Source organism: Corapipo altera, unplaced genomic scaffold, assembly GCF_003945725.1.
Source record: "Corapipo altera isolate COAL_440 unplaced genomic scaffold, ASM394572v1 268, whole genome shotgun sequence".
In the NCBI taxonomy this organism is placed as follows: Eukaryota; Metazoa; Chordata; class Aves; order Passeriformes; family Pipridae; genus Corapipo; species Corapipo altera.
The window spans coordinates 8153515-8177354 of NW_020884901.1; the positions used below are offsets into that span (position 1 = coordinate 8153515).

The 23840-nt window shown below is 44.7% G+C and overlaps 1 protein-coding gene across 2 annotated transcripts in view; it reads right to left on the minus strand.

Moving 5' to 3' along the window:
• The window catches only part of PAPPA (pappalysin 1), a 181555-nt gene that overhangs the window by 152478 nt on the left and 5237 nt on the right, over positions 1–23840 (minus strand). For both annotated transcript variants that reach the window (XM_027650182.1, XM_027650181.1), the window contains exon 2: positions 1347–2415. In XM_027650182.1, the coding sequence (XP_027505983.1) occupies positions 1347–2415 (1069 nt within the window). The remainder of the gene's footprint in view (positions 1–1346; positions 2416–23840) is intronic.

Sequence of the window (23840 nt, forward strand, 5' to 3'; positions counted from 1 at the left end):
TAGTTGTTATAACTAACACCTCGAGTTCTCAGAACTACGGTGTTAAAACAATCCAATTTGCATTATGCCTTTGATGATATTTGCTTGGTTGTGTTCCTCTCCAGTTGAACAGTATTAAAAGATTTGTATTTTTCCTTTCAATATTTTCAAGCACTAATATTTGAAGTATCTCCTCATCTGAGCTTTATTCATTGGTAACTGACTGAAGTCAAGCTGAGTTAGAAGGATTTTTTAAAAAACAACCTCACTGTAGCTAAAAAAAAAACACGGAAAGGAAGCTTTTCTTTGCAGCTTAATTATGTGTATTTAAAGCTCCAGTAGAGCTGATAATGTTGTTTAAAAACTTCTCTTTACTAAGGAAGCTATAAATATAGTCTGAAATGCTGTAATGGAAGGGACTCCAGAACAGCTCATACTTTCCTTATTAACCTGAACTTTAGTGTTGATAACATTGTGTGTTCTGACCATTTAGAGGTTCCCCCTTTATTACTTCATGAACTGCCCTAAAAAAACTGAGGAGCTCAGGATTTTATCAACTCACATCCACCCACAGAAAGTTGTCCTGGCACTTGCAATGAAGGTGCCTCACCTCTGTTTTCATATATAAGTAAAAGGGGCACAGAAGAGTTCCAGTGCCCACCCAATGTGTGCAACAGCACTGCCAGGAACCTGGATGCACCTCCCTCCTCAGAACCTACAGACTCAGCTGCCCCTGCTTGCAGAAAGCTGTACACAGAGCATGAAGAGATAGAATTACCCACCTACCTTAAAAGTCCTACAGAATTTAAGTCTACCTAAGAGTATTCATGTTCTGTTCCATGCCTGAGGGGCTCTTCCCTCTCCAAATACACATGAGCTTTCCATGACATGCAATCCCCACTCCTAAGAGTCTGTGGTTAAAATAAACTTCACAGTGCTACAATATACTGCTCAAAGCCAAAAACCAACGGGTCTCCCAAAGCTGGCTGCTTCAGTCACAGATTCATGGAATATTCTGACTTGGAAGGGACCCACAAGGATCATTGAGTCCAGCCCTTAAGTGAACGGCCCATACAGGGAATTGAACCCATGACCTTGGCATTATTAGCACCAAGTTTTAACCAACTGAGCTGATTTCACAGTCTTTAGCACAGAATTTCTTTAGACGCTGCTTAGACCATTACTGAGATTGCATTTGGATAACTGTAATGTGAGCCAAATGCTAAGAAAAAAAATAAAATCATTACAAACTCCAAAACCCATAACAGCAACAACACAAGGGTTCAACAAGCCAGCAGGCCGATCAATACCGAGACAGACATTCATCAATACGACCATAAAGAAATCTTGTTTAAGAAATTGCCTACCTGTAAGGAGAATATGGGTCAAAGCAGGTCTTGGTGACTTCTGTTATCTCTGGGTTACAGCACTCCCCCCCATCGAAGTTGTACCTCTCATAATTACAATCCATGTCACACACCCCGTTCTGCTTCTTCTTGTTGAAGAGCGTGTGCCGCACGTGCCTGCAGTCCCCTCCGTCGTAGCCAGTCAAGGTGTGGTTGCACTCAGGGTCACAGTTCTCATCCCCGATCTTGCTGATGTCGCAGTTGGCCAGGATGAGCCGGTGGCGAAGCGAAGAGTTCATCACCTCCAGCACCTCCAGCTCCCAGGTGATGTTGTAGCGGCTGAACGCCTCGTTCAGGTGCTGGTGCTGGAAGTCGATCTGCTGCTGGCTGACGGTGGGGTTCTGGTGTTTGTCGTCGTAGAGGTTCACCACGCGGTACCGCACGATTTTGTTGCGGCGGAACCGGGGCAGCTCGTTGTAGCTGGCGATGACGTCGGTGTTGTCACAGACCGTCTGCCCGCAGAGAGGAGGGTCCAGGCTGGTGTCCAGCAAGTAGCCGTGGTGGTAGCTGAACTTGAGCTTAGGACTGCTACCATCCTTCATGGGAGACCAGGTGCTTTTCACATTCAGTAAACTGTCTTGAAGGACTAGCTGAGGTAGGGGCGTGTCTTGCCTGTGAACCGCCTGGTCCATGTCCAACAAGATCTCCTTTTGAGACCGGGCTGTCCTCCAGAGGCTGAAGTGCTCCACGTATCCCCGATAGTTCTGGTTCAGGGCGTTCCCCCCGAGCATGAGCACCTTGCACTTCACGGTCAGGGGGCTGAAGATGCTGCCCACCTGCTCTCCGCTCGTGGCCACCTGGGCGCCGTTCACGTAGAGCCTCATCAGGTGCCCGTCGTAGGTGGCAGCCAGGTGCACCCACTGGTTGGGGAGGTAGCTGCGGTGTGCCGCGATGGTGGTCACTTTGCGGGCACGGTCCGTCTTCAGGGAGAAGAAATATCGGGGGTCTCTGTTCCCCTGGTCACTGACGGTGTTAATCCCCAGGACCCATCCTCGGTCACGGGAGGTGTAAGAACATTTGTCATACAGTCCTGCGCGCCCCCCCGAAAAAAAAAGAAAGATGAATAAATAAGGATGACAGAGCGAAGGCGTTTAGTCTTTAAATTGTATAAATATATCTCTCTAAATGTATATACACACACTCACCTACATCTGTTAGACAGTTGGTGCACTAGAAAGACTTTAAATCATCTGGTGCATGATTGTGGGAGGTCATGTTAAGACTTCCTATTAAAGGTCAAGATTTGCCAGCAAAGTGTAGAAATGGGATTCCCCTTTCCTGACCAAAGCCCAAAATTCCTCTGCAAATTCCTCTCAGGAAAATGTTGGACTGTGCATTTGGTTCCTACCTTCCCTCAAAGCCATACATCAGTGGTTGAAAACAACAACAAGCAATCCCTTGACAAGCTGATGTCACTCATACTTCATATTCATAACCCTGTATCTAACAAGGTCCAGAGGAGAAATAAGTATAAAATCCAAATACTGCACACTTTGAGAAACGCTGAGCAGCTGCAATAATCTTGATGGGTTCAAGCAGACAAATCCTACAGAGAGTGAATGGGATGTGTTCAGGTTACCTTCAAAGCCCTACCCAACAAAACCAGTAAGGAAATGGCATACACTGGTAGGCTGGATGTGCAGAAGAGGGTATACACCACACTGGGAAAAGGCAAAAAACATGCACAGATGGACATACACATTCAGAAAGATTCCTGCTCCCTCACATGCACAGCTTCCTATCAACTCAGTGCACCACATGGAATATACTGTAATGATTTTTCCCATAGGCCCAGAGTATTTGTGGCTGCCCCACTCCTGGAAGTGTTCAAGACCAGACTGGATGGAGCTCTGAGCGATCCAGTCTACTGGAAGGTGTCTCTGCCTATGGCAGAAGGGTTGGAACAAGATGGTCTTTAAGGTCCCTTCCAACCCAAAACATTCTATGATTCTATAGACAAAGTGTGGATCCACACCCAAAGTGCTCTCAACCAGTCTTCAGACAGCTCCAAGCGATGGGAAGAGCCCTCTACTTCTCAGTTTGGGACATGAGGCTCAGTAAGTTACATTCCCATCTTTCAGTTCTCCACAGCCAAGGGCTGCAGGGACACCCCTCAACCGATAACTTCATCGTTGGAGCTTTCAGCACCAAACGGCCTCTCTGCTATCAGCACACAGAAAACAATCCTTCCCCCAAGCCTCCCCTTCCAAAAGCCTAAAGGAAAATCATAAATCTCTGACAGTTCAGTCCTCGTGAAAAGACTAAATATCCCCTTACCTCACCCCTGCACCCTAACCCTCCCCACACTACAACCAAATAACATCTTCTGCTTCTGACTAAGTTGCTCAATGGCCATCTGTTAACAATCACTCATTAGCAGTGCAGTCTTGTCTAGTATCAACAGAGCAAAGGTTACAGGAGCATTCACTGTATTTTTCCTCCCCTCTCCCAGCACCCACCTTCCCCCCTTCTCCTCACACCCTTCCCCTCTCCTCCTCCTCCTCCCTCCCCTGTAAAAAAACCTCTTCTGATGGGAAAGTTAAAAACATTTTAAGCGGGCCTTTTTTTTCTGCACGCTGGTATTTTGCTAGGGACTCTGAGCTCCCCCTTTTCCTGTTTCCTTTGGAAGAGAGATCCCAGGGTTCGGAAGGTAATGTGTTTATTCATCTGTAGGGCGCACTCAGTTCAAAACCTTTTCAAGACCAGCTTCTGGTTTATACTTCTACTTCAGATCACGAGAAAGGAGAGGAGGAGAACCAGGGAAGGAAAAAAACAAATGTGCTAAAAAAAATGACATTTGCTGGGATGGATATTTAACCAAGAAACTCGTGATATTATGAGAGCCAAAGCTACCAATAACCTTCTGGAGTCTATTTTTTAAGTGTTTTCAAATTTTTCTTTATGGAATAAATACTTTCACAAAGCATTCATTTTCAGATGTATGAGAGCCCATAAAAGTCTGTATTTTTATGAATCTCAAATGAAGGTATTGTCCAACGATAGTGGGTGGATAATACTGCAATGAATAAGAAGACAGCTGGCAAGACAAGTCCCTCTCCCAAATAAGCCATAAAAATCTCAACTTATTACAATAAGACCATTAGAGCTGGTCAGGCGTTTTGTAAGAGAGTTTTTTGCCTGACAAGACGTGCCAAAATGGTGAGAACAGCAAAAGTGATACAGAAATTTGGTCTGAGAAGCTGCTTGTCTTCAGCATGGCCAAGGGAACCTCAGGGACTCCCTTGGCTGTTTTGACTGAAGCACAGAAGGTCAACTTGTCCCAACCATCTCCTGCCACCTTTGCCACCCAGAATCCAAATCCTCCAGGCCTGTGCACCACAGGGCAGCTGCACACACAGAAGCTGCTCCACCTGTTTCTTCAGGCATCCAAGATCCCCATGGCTGGACAGACATCTGGAAGTCCTGGAACAGATCTCCAGCTCCAGGGAAGTCCACCATACAGCCTATTAGGGTCAACATTCTTTGCTCTTTGCACTGACCGGGGCTTAGAAATGTTCCCCCAAAGAACCAATAAATTATTATGGACTGGAAATTCAGTTTCCCAGCCAGCGTTAAAGACCATCTTCCTCTCTCTGAAGTGCTGCATGATGCTGGTGATTGACCTTGGAACAGATGGAGCTGCTGGAGGAATACTACAGAATAGTAGCAATCCTCCCTTGCCTTTGAGCCTTTAAACCCTGATGTGATGCAACGTGTCTTGAGTTTGGCTCAAACAGCTGCCATCAATTCAAGATTTACAGGGAGCCAAAGGAGGGCAGAAAAAGAAAAAAAACAGTGACAATAGGGACACCACTGAACATGCCAGTATGAAAGCTGCTGAACTAAAACACTCTACTATTCCAGTTCCTTGCATTTTCTAGTTTAGGGCAAAGGTCATTACTGAATCCATATGCCACGTACAGTATTCTTTTCTCAAACTTTTACTATTGCAGACATCCAACTCCTGATGAAAAGATGGATTGAACACAATCCTTTCAGCAGCAAAAGTTGTTTTATTCTTAAGAGAAAGGAAAAAAAAAGAGTAAGAAAAGGGATAAGAAAACCACACTGTCTTGTGCTGGGATAAGAAACCCAACTCCCTTGCAAGTTGTACCCATTTTTAATGACCCTCTTTTGCTTGAATGCTGTACCTACTTTCCCAATCCTTCACTTTACTTTTGGCTTTGGACTAAGGATCCTCCGGCTAAGGGAGTGTCACTTTTCCGTTTTGTCCCCAGCACAATGAAACTAATTTCAGCTGGGACTTTGGATGTCATAATAAAAGAATTTATTACTTCTTCTATGACAACTAATAAGGGCAAAGCCATTGGAAGAGGGACATGTGAAATAATTGCCAGAACTTCTGAAAACTGAATAATTTGATGTTTTCACAATTTATTTCAATTTAGTAAAAGGTTCCATAGCCATGAGTTATTCCTCAGACATAATTAAGAACATTTTAAACAAGAAGAGGCCTCTTTTACCCCAAACAAGGCTGGTTTTGAGCAAAATCACCCCACACAATGCTTGACACTCCGAACTTCAAGTCAGCTGTGACCACAACCAACATTTACATGAAAAACATACAGAGTTTAGATTCTCATTTACACTGAGAATTCTTTACAATAATGCGGTAGAGGACATTTTTAGCTACTTAATATCCCTTTACAAACCAAGAGTGGTGTAAAGAGGCCTCATGGTAAATGAGACTCAAGCCAATGACTGGAAAACCACAATTTGGCGAATGTGCCTGACGTTTCTGAGCCAAGAAATGGTGCGAAATAAATCTGATGTTTGTTTTCCCCACAGCAATTAGATTAAAAAAATATGCACAAGTTTCATACAGCAGCAAACAGTTTTCTTCACTTCTGCTTGCCCTGAGTTGCTAGAAAGGGATGGAGCTACAGCTAAGCAGAACACTGACAGCCCTTCTGACTCCTTAGTCTGAGTGGTTTGTTCCTTGTAAAGCTCTTGTTCCTGAAGCCCAAGGGATTGAAGTGGAATTTTATGTTTTATTTTAAAAAAAGAAGAGGTGCTGGTTCAGCTTCCCAGTAATAGGCACTGGTATCTTCCCTTCTCCACAAAGTGAGTGAGTCACTGTTCAGAGGACTCTGGAGAAGTGCATGATCAGAGGAAGATGCCACATTCCATTATGCTTGGCCAGAGACAGACTTCAGTGGCCCACGAGGCTCCTTCCAGTCCCCTGATGTTTGTCCCTTATAGGAAAAGTAAATTCCTAGGCATCAAACGAGTGGGGAAAGCTGGAAAAATCAACTCCAGTGGCCCACAGCCAAAAGCCAAACATGGAAAATGAGAAATACAGACTCTCTTTTTTTCTTTTTACAAGTGAAAAGTAGTTTTCTGGCTACTGACCCAAAATGGCTTCACCATCTCTATGACTGTCCATCTGACCTCTTCCAGGAGTCTGTAACCAATGCCAGCACTTATAAGCTACTTTGTTTTCAGGACTTTTCTGGGGATTTAAGTGGAGTTACATCCTCAGGTGGGCCCTGGGTACAGGACAGGGTTTGGCAGCACGAACAGAACATGGAGCATCAGCTGCTGAACGTCTGGAAGACAGTCCTGGGTGAGGACAGCAGGGATTGTAACTGAGATGGGAGCAGCCACAGGGGAATGGGAGCTGCTGGAGTCAGAAGTAGCAATCTGTGGGCAAAGTTTGACAGAAGAGAGGCCAGAGTAGCCCATGCAAGCTGCTGTAATCCACTTTAATGTTATAAATAACATACTCCAGGCCTCCCTCCCTCACTTCAGAGCTGTTTCTTATGTCTTGCTAACAGCAATCTTCCCAGCTACCAGCCCAGCTATAGAATTAACTAATTTAATTCTTTACGCAGAAAAAGTTTCCTCACTTTGCTGAGCAACGGGAAGTGAAAGAAAACAAAACAACAAAAAAAGGCAAAATTAGAAAAAAAAAAGCAGCCTTGTTATGCTTTCGTTTGCAGGAGGTAGAGGTGGGGGAAGGGGAAGAGGGAGGTCAGTTTGACTTTGAACACATCAGGTGTGCTGTGGAGCCCGTCACAGCCCTGCAAGGCAGGACGGAAAACAGTGCCCTGCACTTCTGAAAGTTGGCCGTGCCTGTTTTGCTGGGAGACTCCAACCAGAGGTGACAGGACTCAGTTATGAAAGGGGAATTTAGGTCAACAATCAAAGCTGCAGTCAGGGGGCCCAAGAACAGGGAGCTAAAGGTTGGGGCTGTTTTTTTCTTTAGCATGCTTTAATCGTTTAGTATCAAAGCACAGACGAACGCTTGAAAGAGCAAATATTCTACAGGAACCTATAGAAAGCTTTTATCTGTCCAGAGGAAAATAATTAAAACCGACAGATTTGGGTTAAGTATCCCCATGTTCCATGCAATTGGATAAGTCAGTGAAGATCCACTGGAGCAGTTCTTGAGTTCTGCACTGGATATTTCATGGTGTGACGTTGAACCCAATATAGTTTTACAAAGGGGAGAAATAATCTCTCCTTTCCTTTGCCGTGCTTCCCCCAGCCCCCACTTCCTTCCACAAGAGTTAAATAATTCAAAGTCCAGAGTACTTAAGACAACATCTCTGTCTATACCATTTCCAACACAGCTAAGAGGCCTCCTGAGGTCACCCCCTGAGACAAGGAGTGGCTCAAGCAAACCACCTGAGACTTGCTCAGGTGGCAATGTGCTACTTAAGGAGCAAAAAGGGGATGTTTGCTGCTGCTATCAATTGAGCTGAATTCACGCCAGATATTATCATTTGCAACCTGTGCAACAGGATTCAGATCTCAGGCAGAAGGACAAGATCTTCATCATGTAGCAATATAGAATCTAATACAGCTATGCCTAATTAATGTTGAGAATTTGGCCCCAGGCTCTTTAATATCAAAATCTTTATATCGGTGCAATTCAGCATTAAATTAAGCATATATTCTGTACTGTTTCTCAAACTCCCAGTCCCTCATATGCTCAGTGAAATACCTTGAAACCTGAAAAGAGGGAGCTGAGAATGGCTATAACAGCAAGACATGAATTTATAGTGGCTGGTTAGTTATGAACATTACATAAATCCTTCCCTTTTGATAACAAAATTCATGTAGGCTGCAAGAGAGCAGCCACTGGCATGGACAATCATATTAGAGACACTTCACTGAGCCTATTGTGAGAGTAGACCCGCTAACAGTACATAAGAGCTTACTGCAAATACATCTGGTAGGCTGGGCTTAGTGAGAAATTCCGAGATCGGGAGGATTTTGAAGTGTAAGTGAACACAGGATGCTGTGTAACCACATGGCAGAGAGGAGTGAGCTGCAGTCCTTGTGGTGTTATAACAGGGGCATCCTCAGACTGGGTGTTGCTGCTGCAAAGTTCCTCCATCTACAGTATCAGCGTAAACAAGGGCTGTTGGGAAGGTTGGCTTCTGATCCAGGTCTCCTCGAGCATTTCATAAGAAAGCTGCAGAACCAGTGGAGGCTGGGGCTTGGTGAACAAGCTTTTCTAATAACCAGGTTTGGGTGGGCTTTTAGATGGATAAAAAACACATATCCTTTGTAAGGGGCAAACTTCAGCCCCTGCTATAAAGCCTGAGATCATGGGAACATTCCAGGGAACAAGGGTAAGGACTTCCTAACATCTAGAAAACAATTTATTTCTCCTGCCTCGTTCTTAGAAACAACTGAATATTTTTGGTTGAAGCCTGAAAAACCAGTATGTGTTCATGTTGTTACAGATGCTTGTAGCACACACACAGGGACAGGATGAGGATAGCAGAGGTAGACTTTGGGTATTTCTTAACCTAAAATCAAACTGTGCATGTTCCACCAGAGAATCCCTGGTGTCTTTCATAAACATGGGAGACTTTGCATCCAGTTTGATTCCAAACAAAAATTCAGATTGTTGGCTGCCAGTTTTAGACACTCCAGTGTGACCCACCGGTAATAAAGCAGAGTTGAGTGTTTATGAAAACTCTTCAAATAAAAGAAGTGGAAAGCCCTCAACAAGTTTGTTGGTTTGGCTGCAAGGGATCTTAACACACCTCTGAACTCCCAAGCTTATCTCTGCTCACTGCTCAGCACAACCAGGTTAGGAATTAACCATCCCATTGTACCTGAGGCAGCTGATTCACCTTCAGGGAAATCCGGCATTAGCACCAATTCTCACGTGAAGAGCAGGTGTTGCAAAACACATGGATTCACATCAGGGGGAATGCATGGAAACCATCCCTCTTTCACAGACACAGGACTGGAAGAACACACAAACCTCCAAAAAAGGACTTTTAAGACAACGACACAGCAGAAGGGTCACTGTACTCACAGGGATGAACATACCCAGGAACGTTTGGTGGAACACAAGTCACCTCTGCTTCCACAAATCTCTTCCTCCCTGCACTATTTGCCAAATACTGATTAGCTATCAAAGCTCTACAGAGAATTTACCCTTGCTCACACTAACACAGAGTGGCTTTCCTGCCTTTTGTAAGAGTTAATGCTTGAGAGCAACCACAGAGTATCTTCTGTGGAAGGAACAGACACCTGAGTACCACAACTTCCAGGCAATCTAAACGATAAAGGGATATTTCTGGGCTCCTTTCAGAAAACAGCAGAGAGAATTGATCATAAACTGGGTCAAGATAGGTCAACATACCTCAGAGCAGATCAGATGGCCAGAGCATCCCAGGAGGAAATATTCTCCTGGAAGGATTATTAGGGACACATCTGTGCCATCAGATGACCGTGCACAATACCCATCAGCTCCCTGGGAGTTCAATATGGCATTTCCTTTCAAAATGTGCTTTGTGTCTGACAAGCACTGCAAGTCAATCAGCTGTGGCAGCAGCCAAGCCTGGAGTCGTGCTGGAAAAACGCCCGACACGCTGCCCTCGACGGCCGGAATCACAGGGCTGGGAGAAGGGCAGGTCTGCACACGAGATTGCTCGTGGTGCTGATCAAAACACACAGCCAGGATTGAAAGGGGGAGGACAACAACACAGCTTGTTTTGCTTTTTAAAAATTCCCTTGTCTCTGACCTTTACAGCAGCTTTAGGGCAGCGCTGGAACCAGCTGAGCAGTTACTACTCCCAGCTGCAGCGAGAAGAGCTTTTACACCATTGCACAATGCCTGTGTGTTTGCAGGGGGGAGGTAAGGGCTGGAGAACAAAGAGGGAAATCTAGTGGCACCTAAATCAAGCATTATGATCAATGAGGGAGTGGGAAGAGAACCTGGGGAGCGGGGACAACCTTACAACCTTTCCAGGATCAGACAGATGGCCAACATCCACATTATTACAGAAACAAAACAAAAACAAAAAAATTCCATGAATGCAAACTAGGGCACCCTGCAAGGAGACTGTAAAAATCACATCATGATAGCTTAGACTTGTCTTTGTAATTGAGGGGCATTTCCACATGAAACAGTTCTAGTTATTTAATTGGATTTTGAGAACATTCTTGGGCAGACACTTTGTGAGTGCAAAACTGAGCGGTTCCAGTGCATTTACACTGATTTATACCTTGCAAGGGTTTTGTCTTTGTGAAAATTAAATATCTTATTGTAAAAATACCTCAGATCTTATCCAGACCCAAATGTCAGGTTGCATCTGGCTTTCCCATATGACTGCATCTTTCCTGTACTAATAGAAACAACTGAGGCATTTATCAACCTTCAAAGAAGCTTCTCTGCTACAATACACAGAGGAGGCTGCAACAGCAGAGGGGAGAAGGGAGCTGATTGTGCCTGTTTTCTGCTGTTGCTTTCCAAAGGGATCAGGGCCTTCACTAATCATGACTATTTCATGCCTCAAATTCCCTGTTCCATGCTTGCACACAAGCTCCAAACCCATACACAAAACCACAGAGATATTTCTGCTTTCTAGGAAACGTTCTGCTGAAAAAAAAAAAACCAAAACCTGTCTCTCTACCATGATATAACTATTACAGTATGCATTCCAGGTAGGCTGGAGTCACCACATACTAACCTAAATATATAATTTTAGAGCTCTATTTTTCTGCTCAGTTTGAATCCAATTTCATTTGTTTTGGTATGATTTTCCTCCTGGAAATACCTGAGCCTGTGTTTCTGCTCTACAAGTATCAAGCGATCACTTGATCTGTGAGCACAAATAAACAGACATCTAAAAGGAAATTCTCACACAGATACCCAGGATGTCTTAGAAGTGTACAGAAACAAATTCACACCTATTAAACTGAAGGCTGGAGCTGAAAATTCAGCCTTGAGTTCTCAGAGGACAAGATGGGACAGCGATGGGCAAACCTCCAAAAGGTCGTAATTCTGCTTCTCTTTCCATAAGCGTTGCCAAAGCCAAATCCTTCTCGAAAGTAATTGACCTTCTCAAGTCTGCAGAACTGGGAGAAAAATGTAAAAGAAACAAGCTACCTTGGAAGATTTTTGGCAATCCTTGTATTTAGCTGAGCAGCAGGAAATATCATATGTCCAACCTTTCTTATGTTATTTCAGCCCTTCCACTTCTGGTTAAATTTGGAACCAGAGCAATGAGAACTAACAAATAGCATGTACATGCACTGTTTTCTCTGTGCAGGGGCCTATATATACATGTGCACATGGGTTTGAGGGAGCAGACTGGGGCATTTGGCTTAAATCTGAATTTTGAGGAACAGTCACCAGCTGGGGAGGGCTCAAATGAAATTAAATCCTGTCTCAGAACGCTAATTACCTTTGATATGTCTTTGGTCTGTATTTTATGTTTGCAGCTCAGCTATGGGTCATTCCAGCAACCAGCCTACATGCCCTTCTGGATTGCTGTTCTGCCCTGAGACTGAGACACAGACCACCCAGCAAGGAGATGACAACCAAGAGTCACCCCAGGCTTATTCTCTGCTTTCTCATTCACTTCTTTGTTTTCAAGGGCTGTCTGCTGTGTTGGCTTCTCAGTCCTGATGCTGTCAATGCTCCACCTTCCAGAGGGAAACCTTGATTTTGCTCCCCAAAGTTTGCCTTCTGGAGGTAAATTCTTGGCATCGTTGAGGGCAACAGTAAAATTCCCACTAGCTTCAATGAGAAAAGATTTCGGTCTTGTTTTTTCGGATGGTTTTCAGACTAGTGCACTGGGTTGTTTCAAAGGGGAAAAGTCAAGTCATTGCTCAGCACATCATTCTGGTTAAAGGTGACAATATCTAAACAGAACTAACAACGACACGTGGAACAGCCTCAAAATTCAACCACAGTGATGCTGAGGAAACACTACAATGAGCTGGAAATATTATGGTGATTAAAAATGTCCTGCCAATATCAAGGAGAACCCAAATAGAAATACTGAGAAATTAGAAGATTTGAAATTAGCATCTTAATGCTGACTGTGCTTTACTGTTGGTTTTCATTATTTTTGCAGTAATAGCTGAAAAACCCAGAATACCTTGACATTAGAAGCTCTCAGACACAATATGGGTGATCACTGAATTAACTCCTCTTTAAAGACCTCGCAGTTTGGGAAACAATGAATTTTACATTGAAAATTGTGGTGATATATTCCACCATTCTATTCAGAAAGTTTCCTCAATTTTTGACTTGAGGCAAAAATACTGCTAAAATACCCTGTTACTTTGTCTCCATCTGCATCCACTGGATTTACTCATATCCTCTATTATTAATTTCCAACCTCAATTACCATTTTAATATTCCCCAAACATATATTTAAAGATCATGATGATCAAGTGACCTCCTAATCTTCTTGAGTCCAGTACTTTGACTTGTTACAAATCACTTAATCATTGCCATTGTAAATTTATTTCTCTAGATCCTCTTCCATACAACATCCTTCCTAAACTGTGGACACCAGAATGGGACAAATTGCTTCAGCAGCAGCAACTCCAGTGTCAATACAAGGACAACACAACCTCCCCAGTCCTGTTCAAAGCCTCCTTGTTTACACAGCCAAGGATGACTCTAAACCTTTGGCCACAGCAGCACATTGGCAGCTCACTTTATGTGCTTTATCTATTCCAGCAGGCAGTTACTCCTACACATTAAACTTCCAGGTGAAAGCCCTCCCCCACCATCCATCCTTTATGTGGGACCTGCTGCCCATCTCTCCATACATATGACTTCACATTTGGCTTTACTCTAATGCATACTGTTTGCATGTTCTCAGTTTTTGAAAACACCCAACTGAGAGTCCTGTTTTGGTCATTGTTTACCACTCCCTGAACTCTGCAACATCTGCAAATTTTATCAGCCCTGATTTTTGTTTTCTTGCAGGTTGTTGACAGAAAATATTAACTAGTAAAGAGCCAAGATTGCATTGTGCTGAATAGGAGGGAATGTGGCCAGAGTCACACTGTTCAGGCAAGGGATCTGTTTTTCAGCAGGGGAGAAGAAATACCTGTGATCCTCATGAATACGAGCTGACACAAGTCAAGAGAAGAAAGATGGGATGAATACATAAGTAGGAGACTGGCAAGATGTGCCTCTGCCTTTCTGTCTCTTTGGCATTCCACAACCTCAGTTTTCTCTTTACAGCACGACCCTGGCTGACGGGGCTTCTTGGCTGAGCATTTCTTCTAGTTGGTACACTCGAGTGGCATTTGCCTTTTACAGCTTCATTCATGATGAAAGCACTGCCCTGATGGTATTACCTCACCCTTACAAACATCATCTCTCTGCAGAGAACCATTATCCCACCTTTGCAGGTAGAAAGGACAGAGCTGAAGGCACCTCATGGCAAAGTAGCAAGTAAAACCCCAGAGCAACCTGTGCACTTCCACTGTGCCACAAAACAAGCAGCTTGAATTAGCAGGAGAGGGAGCCTGCTTCTCTCACACAGCAGTTGCATCACTGCTGAAACAAACACCCTTTCTTTCTCCCAAAGCATCTGATTTATCGCTGAAGGAAATCTCTGTTCTCTTTCCGAAAGCACCAGCCAAAAAGAAACCTCTACCCTTTGCAAATCGCCTCTGTTTTCTTCTCTGCCAACTGGTCTCTGTCTCTCTTTCCCTCACAGAGCATCTTGTTGCAATGCCCTTCTGTAACAATTTTCACATAAGGCCGTGGGCCTGTTCGAGCTTGCCCTGTCACCCGTGTTTGACAAGTGTCAGAGAAACTCCATAAAAACCAGGCTGTTGGCTCGTCAGGGCAAAGGACACCATGTGTTGAACACATTGACAGTTCTCCATAAATAACATCCCTGCTAAACAGCTGGTTGGATTGCTTGGGTTTGGAAGAATGTTGGCCACATTGCCTACTTACGTGCGTCCTCCTCGATGATGCACAGAAGATCCTCTGCAGGGGGAGCGGAAGTACATCACTTCCAGGAGATATCAAAGTATTTTAAACAAAAATAAGCATCTGAACACAAGTTTCAATCCTGACTAGACGTTTATGGCCAATTTTGGATGCACAGATGTGCAATAAAGTGGTGGTTCCCTGGTAGAGGTGCAAAAGATGTTCATCCTGAGGGAGGGGAGAGATGGGTGGTGGTAGGAAGAACTGTCCTAATCCCCTTTCCTTCTTCCCTCTCTCTCATGGAATACATAACTCCCATTTCAGTCTGTGAGCACAGAAACTGTTCACCCTCACAGTGTGAGACAAAACACAAGGTTGGGGCAGAAAGACCTTTGCTTCTCTCCCTCTGCCATCAGCATTCGAGCCAGAGAGAAGACTTTGGTCCAGCACTCAGCCTCGTATTGCTACAAGGTCTCTTCCTCCAAAAGTGCAGGTGCTCCCAGCCCACCTTTGCTGCCAAATTCCAACCCTGTAGAAATCTTTGGATAAGAAACACAGCCTCCCTCGAGATGCAGCTGCTGTTGCTTCCCTCTCTGGCCTGTTCCATGGAGCCTGCAGGTGTTTGCATGTGGCCATTCCCCAGTAAAACTGGTGGAATGCTGATGTTTAAAACAAAATAAAATAAACCCCCAGCGTTGGAGTGTCCAGTGGAAGACCACCACTGCTTGAGCACTGCTCTGGTGAGACACAAAATGTAAACAGTCTGTTTGATTAAACCATCTCCAGCAAGAGGACTTTGGGGAATTCCAGTCTCCCCAGCAGAAGATCCTCTGCTCTTCATTAATTCAGAACTCTTCAAAGGCTAAGAGTGAATCCTCCGAGGAGAAACTGTTGATAGTTCCCCTGGAATTCTTGGAGGAAGCTCACCAGTATAAATCAGGTCCATTTACACCGCCACTCCACCCTGCTCCTTTATTTAATCTGCAGGCAAAGGAATTGTGCAACAGCTGATAAACTTTGTCCATTCTGCGATATGAAATGCTCATTTCTGATTGTCTTTCCCCCCATTGGGATAGGAGGTGGAGAGACCACACTGGAATAGTCTTACAGATAAGACTTGACAGAAAATATTTGTACAGTAAGAGAAACTGCTCTTTCAACAAAAAGCAGCAGATAAGACTATTTTAAACCATCCTATTTTAAGTTACAGAGATTCTGCCAGCACTGGAGACCTTTTGTAGTACTTTTAAAACTTCAAGGCTCTTAGAACTAAAAGTGGCACCACAACTTCCACATCTCTTATATCTATAAAAAAATCCCTTATTCCCAACTCCCAAAGACACTGTTTAGGGAAGAGGGGGACCCTGAAACAGCAACATGAGCACTGCACTGACACCACACCTCTGCCCAAGTGAGGAACCACAGCCCTGAGCAGTGCTGCCTCCCTCACCCCCAGAGGTTTCCTTTATCTGATGATTTTCTCATGCATTTTGAGCAGCCAGAAAGACTTATTAGAGGATCCAAGTGTCTCCTGAAAGGAAACAAACACATCATAACCACACCTTGCACCTGAGACCACCAAGGTGCAGCGCTAAAGGCACGACCCAGGAGCAGTCAGAAGAAAATGGACTTTTTATTCGACTCCTCCTGTGCTGGTAGAGGTTTGTGGGACCTCTGCAGCAAGTCAAAAGACCTTTTGTGTTTCCCAGCTGACAGTGCCATTACTGTGCCCATCTGTCCCTTGCTCATTCTCACGGTGACCACAGTCCCGTGTTACCTATTCCCTTGGGTCCCACCTCCTCCAGCGGGTGGTTCTGTGAGAAGGATGTGCAACACCAGATGTATCATCATCCCCGTGCTCAGACTATAGTAGGGCAATTATCCTTTGGGCTATTTTAGTCCTTTTTTTTTACAGCCTTTGCGCAACTCAAGAGCAACGGTTTTGCCAGGAGACAGAATTGAGATTTTGGTGTTAAAAAAAACCAACCCAACAACAAAACAGACAAAATCAGTGGATTTACCAAGAAAAAGTTCTACAAGTTCATTGAAGCCAACCTCCCTGCTCAGGGTTCCAGAATACTGTCCGCACTGATTTTAAAGCAAATCGAGACTGTCATTTTTTCCCCCACTTTTTTTTCGTATTTTCCACGATGAAGGCAAAAGAAGAGAAAGACACACAGTCAAACAGACAGGCAAACATCTCATCAAAGAAACTCCTACAAGCAGATGCAGAGTAGGAAACATCCAGCAACCCTGCTGGCTCCAACCCACAGGTTGGACCCAAGTCGTGGTTGATTTTCATTAACTAACTTTTCTTCCCGTGAACTTCCTCTGAGGGTGTTTGTTTATAAACAGAGGAGGGAATATTATTGCTGGAGATGGGACAGTTTGGGCGGGGGTGAAGGAGTTTAGGGCCACGAGCCTGGAGAGCAGAGTTCAGAAGTGTTTGTTGCCAGAAACACAAAGGGCTCACTGTAAAACTGGTAACGTGGCCTAATTCCACAGTCTAGAGGGATTACGATATAGGTATATGCAGAAAACACTTCAAAAAGTAAAAACAGCCCCACATTGTACCAATGTTTCCCACTGCATCACTGTAACCACTACACACCCAAAAGAAACCACTGACAGCGGTGACGGTGGTGGGAGGTTGTTCTCCACAACAGCCACTTCTCAGCTTGTTCATTTTCCCCATTGCAGGCACCTGGTGTCTGCCCCAAATTCTACACTTTCACAGGTCTGGACCAGCCCCCCTCCTCCCCCATTTTCCTCTCCAAAGGAGTTACTCCAGGTTTACTTTGGTGTGTTCCAGAGCAGAATCTGGCTTGTGTTGCTCGCCCTTCCCTCTGCCAAGTACGTTTCAAAACCGTGTGCAGAAAGCATTTAGTTGACATTTGCTTTTTCTCCCAGTACTCTTTTTCTCCCTGAACATCTCCATTCAGGAGCTACAGCACAGGATGCTTCCAATTCTTGTCTATTTTACGCTGAAAATAATTCCCATTAAATTATCACTGGTGAAAGGAGCTGTTTTGACTTCAGAGAGGCTGCTCTGTTTATGCACAAGACAGATGACATGTAAGACAGTAGTAATGCAAGCTCCAGATTTCAGCTTTACACCTCAGACTCTACACAGCACAGATGCTGCTGAATTCAGAACAAACTCACATGGATTGTATGATGTACAGCCTCCCTGATGATGCTCACAACAGAAACACCAGTTGTTTAGCCATGAGGGTGCACACTAAATGGTGGTCCCTCCCCAGAACCCTCTGGGGCACCAACATGCCTTGTGAAAAACCCCTCCTGCAACCTCTCACCTGGTCCTTATTTAACTGTGAGGTAAGCTGCTTTTGTCCTTAACTTAATAACCTGAGATATCCAGAGACAAATTTCCAGCATTTCCTAGGAAGATAAGCAGTTACAGCTTACATGGGTCACAAGCTGTTTCAGCAAGTCAATACATTAATCAATGTGCAGACATATAAAAAATATGAAAGTATTCTAATTTAAATGAGAGTACTTTGAACTATGGGGCTCTGCTGATATTTGCTTTTCTCTCCCATTATGGGCTGTTCCACCTGAGAAATACAATAATCTGTGCTGATTCAAACATCACCAATGTGTCTGGGTCAGAGATATTAATTCCAGACCGTCTGATTTTCTGCCGTCTCCAAAGAGCTCATGCACAAATGGCAACTGTCTTCTTCCCCCACCCTCCATGGTGCCTCCAGCAGTGTGAGAGGTGACAAACTCCACCACCACCACTGGCTCAGTACAGTAATTACCCAGGGAAGAGCCATCCACAGCTACAAGGAAATGTCCTACAGGAATTTGGGGGTGTGACTTAACAGTGAGAACAACCTTGGCTGAGGAATAACCATCATCATCCCAAAATATTAAAAAAACAAATAATGAAAGGGCTGCTGCTGGGCTTTATTTCTGGCTTTTTCACCAGCACACCACCCCACTCTGGAGAAATCAGAGCATCTCTCTGTTCCTCAGTTTCCCCAATTTTAAGGGCAATGTTCTCTCATGCCTGAGAAACTTATCAGCATCATCAGCAGGATGTTTTGTGGCAGTTAGCAGGATTATAAAACCACAACCCTGCTGCAATGATAAAGGAAAATAACGGCACTAGGATACATTAGTAGAGGAGAAAAAAACTCCATTCAAAACTGGTAACAGTGAAGGCCTTTCCATTTCTTTCCCTGTCTTAAATAAAACAAACAAAATAACGGTGATAAGATCTGTTTCCTCAATCCAGTGGATGATCTTTGTGAATATGCTTCCAACACTAACAGCAGAGGACAGAAAAGGAAGAAAACGAAGGAGGAAAGGAGCCTGCAGCTGATGCTCGGTGTCGGGAACGGGGCTGCTCTTCTCCCAATTCCATGACGACAGAAGACTCCTGGGAGTCAGATGAGGGAGGGGAAGATGGGTCAGAAGAGAGAAATCCATATGGGAAAGTGATTTAAAGCAAACAGAGAGACAATAAATTAGATAAAGAAAAGGTGGAAAAACACAGCAGAGTGGAGGAAGGAGAGGAGATAAAAGAGCCCTGAGCATCACCCATGAGGAGACTCGAGCAAAGCCCACCAGGCCCTGGGAGGTGATCAGCACAGAACACAGTGGTTTTCTTCCCTAACACAGCAACTCTTTTGCTTTCATGAGCTGGTATCATATCTCTCAGCTGCTGCTTCACCAGGCCAATTCCAGATGCTTCTCAGTTTCACTTCCCCCTCCACTCCCTCTCTGTGAGAACAACCGCCCGCTCCTTGTTTGTGCACGGCGAGGATGGATATTAAACAGAACAATATCAATAATTCCCGGAAAATATGCATGAGCATATGCCTGGCTGAGCACACAAACACACAGCCTGCTTACCCTCTGCTCCAAAACCAGTTGGCTGAAGCCACCAACCTGTGGCCACCCTTGGTCTTCACGGAGGGGACACTGCCCGGCGAGAACCACGGGGAGCGCGGGGTCACCCCCGGCACGAGCGTGGTGGGGAGGAGGAAAACAGCAACTGTGAGGAGCAGGAAGGAGGGAAAGCAGGGGAATCGAGGACACCAGATAGTAGGGAAAGAACTGAGACTGGTGATAAGAGAGGGTGGAGGGATTGGATGGGAAAGTCACACACTTACATCACCCTGCGGAAGAGAAAACCAAAGAGAGGGTTTGGAATTTTAATACTACTGGGGGGGGGGGAGGAAAAAGGAAGAAAAAAAGCAACAGAAAGGTTAAAAGAGACAGAAGCCAAGTTGGGATTTGGAGTATAGCAAACCCAAATAAACATGTCCCCATCCCCCGGCCAATTTCTGTGATGTTGGGCTTCACAGTTTATCTTCTCTCATCTCCAAAGCAAGAAAGCATGGCAAAATAAAGGACACTGAAGCAAGGATCATGGAAGGGTCCAGGCTGTAGAGGAGGGATGTGGAAGACTCTCTGAAATCAGAGCCTAAACCAGACTCAGCCAAGTTCAATGGTATTTTCCATTATCTCAACCAGGTTTAGGATCAAATCCATGCTGCCTGTGTAACCACAAATTCAGCCCCATTCTCACCCAGGAACAATTGACTTGAATTTATATTCATTCAGTTTTAATTATGCTAAACAGTGTACCCTCCCTAGGTGCTGCCAACCTTATGAATGCTGAACAGTCTTCAAATTGTTCTGATCACTATGAAACAGGACAGCAGAAAGCAAAATTCTGGGATAAGTTATTCACTCCTGTTCTCTTTTCAACCTGCCTTTTTGAGTTCTGCTCTGCTCCTGTGCAGCATAAGAGTACTTTGACTTCATGGATGGCTTTGGGGAGAGTAAACTTTATAATAGGCACTAACATCAAATCAAAGCAGTTTACAAGATGTGCCACTTGTGACAGAATATGTGGGGAAATAAACAAGCTGCTCCTCCTTGATCATTGGAGTTTAAATGCTCTATTGATCTGGGAAGAAAATCAAAGGTGCTTTGGAAATTGTGTGTGTATGTGCATGCATGCTCACAGCAGAGGAAATGAAGAGAAATGTAGGGACACACAGAAAATAGCAAAACAATCAAGTATTTCTTCTCCACAGAAATATGAAATAAAACTAAGACTCATATCCAGATCAAACATAAGGAAATGGGTACAAAACAACGGACGAGTGAGGGCAGGAGGAAGGTACACCTTCATTTTTAGAAGCCACATTTTTTGGAAAACAAACAAAAAAAGACAGTGCAGCCAATTGTTGTGTGCCCAGAACAATGCATGAAGAAAATGCCCAGAACCTAGGGAATAGAAAAGTCCAATATATTTTGAATATATGAAAGGTTAATATATACTGACCATGTAAACACAGCACTAGATGAAAAATATGGCAGCGTTGAGACAGGAGGGTAAATAAAGAGAAAAGATTATATTAGACTTGCTGATATAGTTGAGAGAAAAACACAGAGGGTTTTGATCAAACACAACTTTTCTGATGGATTTTCTAAATTATCTGGAATATAAGACTTGAAAAAGTAAAAATGTGACAAAGTGAAGGCGTTCACTCCTGCTACAGTGGGCTGGAGGAACTGCCACACAGGGTAAGACCAGAGGAGGGTGAGAAATGTTTGATCAAATATTTTTCTCAGGAAAAAGGGAAATTAATCAAAACAGACTATCTGTGGGAAAGGATCAGTTTTGGCAAATATTCCAACTTAAAATTTCAATAGAAGTTTCGTAACTGTCAAAACACCTGATTCCTTTTTAACTCTCTGAAAATAAGAAAGCTGATACCTTTCACCAGCAGATGTTTTTCTTTCTCATACTTAACAGTTTTCTAAACCAATGTTTTGGATTTTAGGTACTTAAGATGTTGTCAATCTGTCCTTCTCTTTTCCTGTCTTACATTATAGTGGTGACTCTCAGTCTTAGTTAAAGATCTTTGGTTTATAGTAGAGCACTGGGAAATTTTCTGTGGCCTGTGCTATATCAGAACCTACTAAGTGGATATTCTGCGAATGTTTGGACTAATTATCTGCTGTTATATCCCCAACACTGCAGGGGACTGAATTTGGCAACCCAGGTGGTCCCTTCTCTGCTTCTGCTCCTATAATTTCTGTCAGAGAAAAGAAAAGAGGAGCTGAACAAGCCAACGGATAAAATTAGAAGCAAAACTATTACAGAGGAACATTTCAGCTGACCCCAGTCATGGAAGGGTTTATTTTTGTTTTTTTTTTCCAATATGTCTTTTTGAAAAAAGCCACTGTATTTTGGCTCTTCTTTTCTGGCTCAGGCCAGCATGAAAATCCAAGGTGAAAGTGCTCAGTTAATCCAATGGTCTTCAGAGCACCTAAATCACATTTAGGTCCTGCAATATTTTTCATGGAGTGGTTTGTTTTGGAAGGAATCTTTAAAAGTTATCTCATTCCACCCCCTGCCATGGGCAAGGACACCTCCTACTAGACCAGGTTGCTCCAAGACCCATCCAACCTAGCCTTGGAAATTTCCAGCGATGGGCATCCTCTGGGAAATTCATTCCAGGGCCTCACCATCCTCACAGGGAAGAATTTCTTCCCAATATCCAATCTAGCCCTGCCCCCTGTCAGTGGGAAGCCATTCCCCCTTGTCCTGTCACTCCAGGCCCTGGTCCAAAGTCCCTCTCCGCTCTGGTGCAGAACCTCTTCAGGTACTGAAAGGCTGGAAAAAGGTCAACCCAAATCCCTCTCTTCTCCAGGCTGAACAATCCCAACTCTCCCAGCCTTTCCTCCCAGCAGAGCTGCTCCAGCCCTCTGATCCTCTTGGGGCCTCCTCTGGACTCTCTCCAGCAGCTCCATGTCCTTGCTGTGCTGTTCCCCAGGGCTGGAGCAGCTTTGCAGGGGGGGTCTCACCTGAGGGGGAAGAATCCCCTCCCTTGCCTGCTGGCCATGTTTAACACATTAATTAATTCAGTCATTAATTAATACAATTCTGGGCTGCCAGTGCATGTGATACATCTGTGTCAAAGCTGCTCGGGGAAGTGTTGTGGCCGCACCTCCCTCACAACACACCTGTATCCTGATGTGTCCAGACTCAGGCTCCACAGAAGGTGTTTCTCCACCAAAACTCCCTGCTCCACCCAGCTGGCTGCCCTGGCAGGGTTGGGCCCCACTGACCAGGGCAGTGCCCACGGGCAGTTGGCTCTTTGCTGTTCAACACCCCCTGCCAAGGATCTCTCCCTCCCTTGGCAAAGGTGAATGGACTTGAAGCTTGTGGAGCTGCATCAGCAAACACCTGGGTCAGCTTTGAAAGTGGAGACCTGTCCTGTTCTTTGTGTGGGTCGGGGTCCCCAGGGAGTCAGCACCATCCCCCCAGCTCTGCAGTGCTCAGTGGGACCCACAGGCATTTGGGATTTAAGTTCATCCCTCACTGTGCCATATGTGGCTGGGTGCAGCCACGGCCTTGGGACCCCCTTGGCCGCCTACGACCCTCTCCTGGCACCACGAGGAAGGTGACGTGGGGACCTGCAGAGCAGCTCCACCCCAATCCCAGGATGCTCCAATCACCACCCAGGTCTATCCTGGAGATGCTTTAGCGTGCAAAGGCTCTCCAAGGGCTTCCTCTCACCCTCAGCACCGAGGCCTGCCTGCCTCAGCTCTGCTCTTCTCCAGACATCCCCACAAATCCCTGAGGAGAGCCCCGCTCCTGCTCTCTCCAAACAGCATGCTCTCTGCCTGTTTTCTGCCTCACGCGAGTTTTTCTGACTGAAGCAGTCTGGCTTGAAATAAATCAGGCTCAAATGAAGCTTGGAGAGGCAAACTCAGCCCAGGACACATCTCCATGCCTATGGGAGACAGCCAAACATCATTTAGGAAGCTAAATTTACCATGCTTCACACACACAGAGTCAAATTTCCCTCGTCCTTTTATTGCCATTTAATTAATTAGAGCAGCCTACATGTAAGTGCTTTAAGGGGAAAAAAACCCACCAACTTTCTTTTAACTGTGCTATTCTGACTCTGGTATGTAGCTGGTCAAAGGAATGACACTGGTTAAAACTGGAAATCCTATGGAAAGAAAAATTCTTTTTCTTTCCACTTTCTGATTCTTGTCCCAGCTTCCACAGGTTGAAGGAAATGCGCTGTTCAAATGCAAATATTTAGTAAATGACAAGCTATGAGCTCAGTGACCTATGAGTCAAACCCTATCCAGATTCATAGCCATGAAGTGGATAATCATTTGAACCCATCCACAGGGAAGCCAAACCCATACAGCTACCTGCACCCTTCAGCAGTGGTGTGTTGGAGGTTTGTCACCCTGTGAAGGAG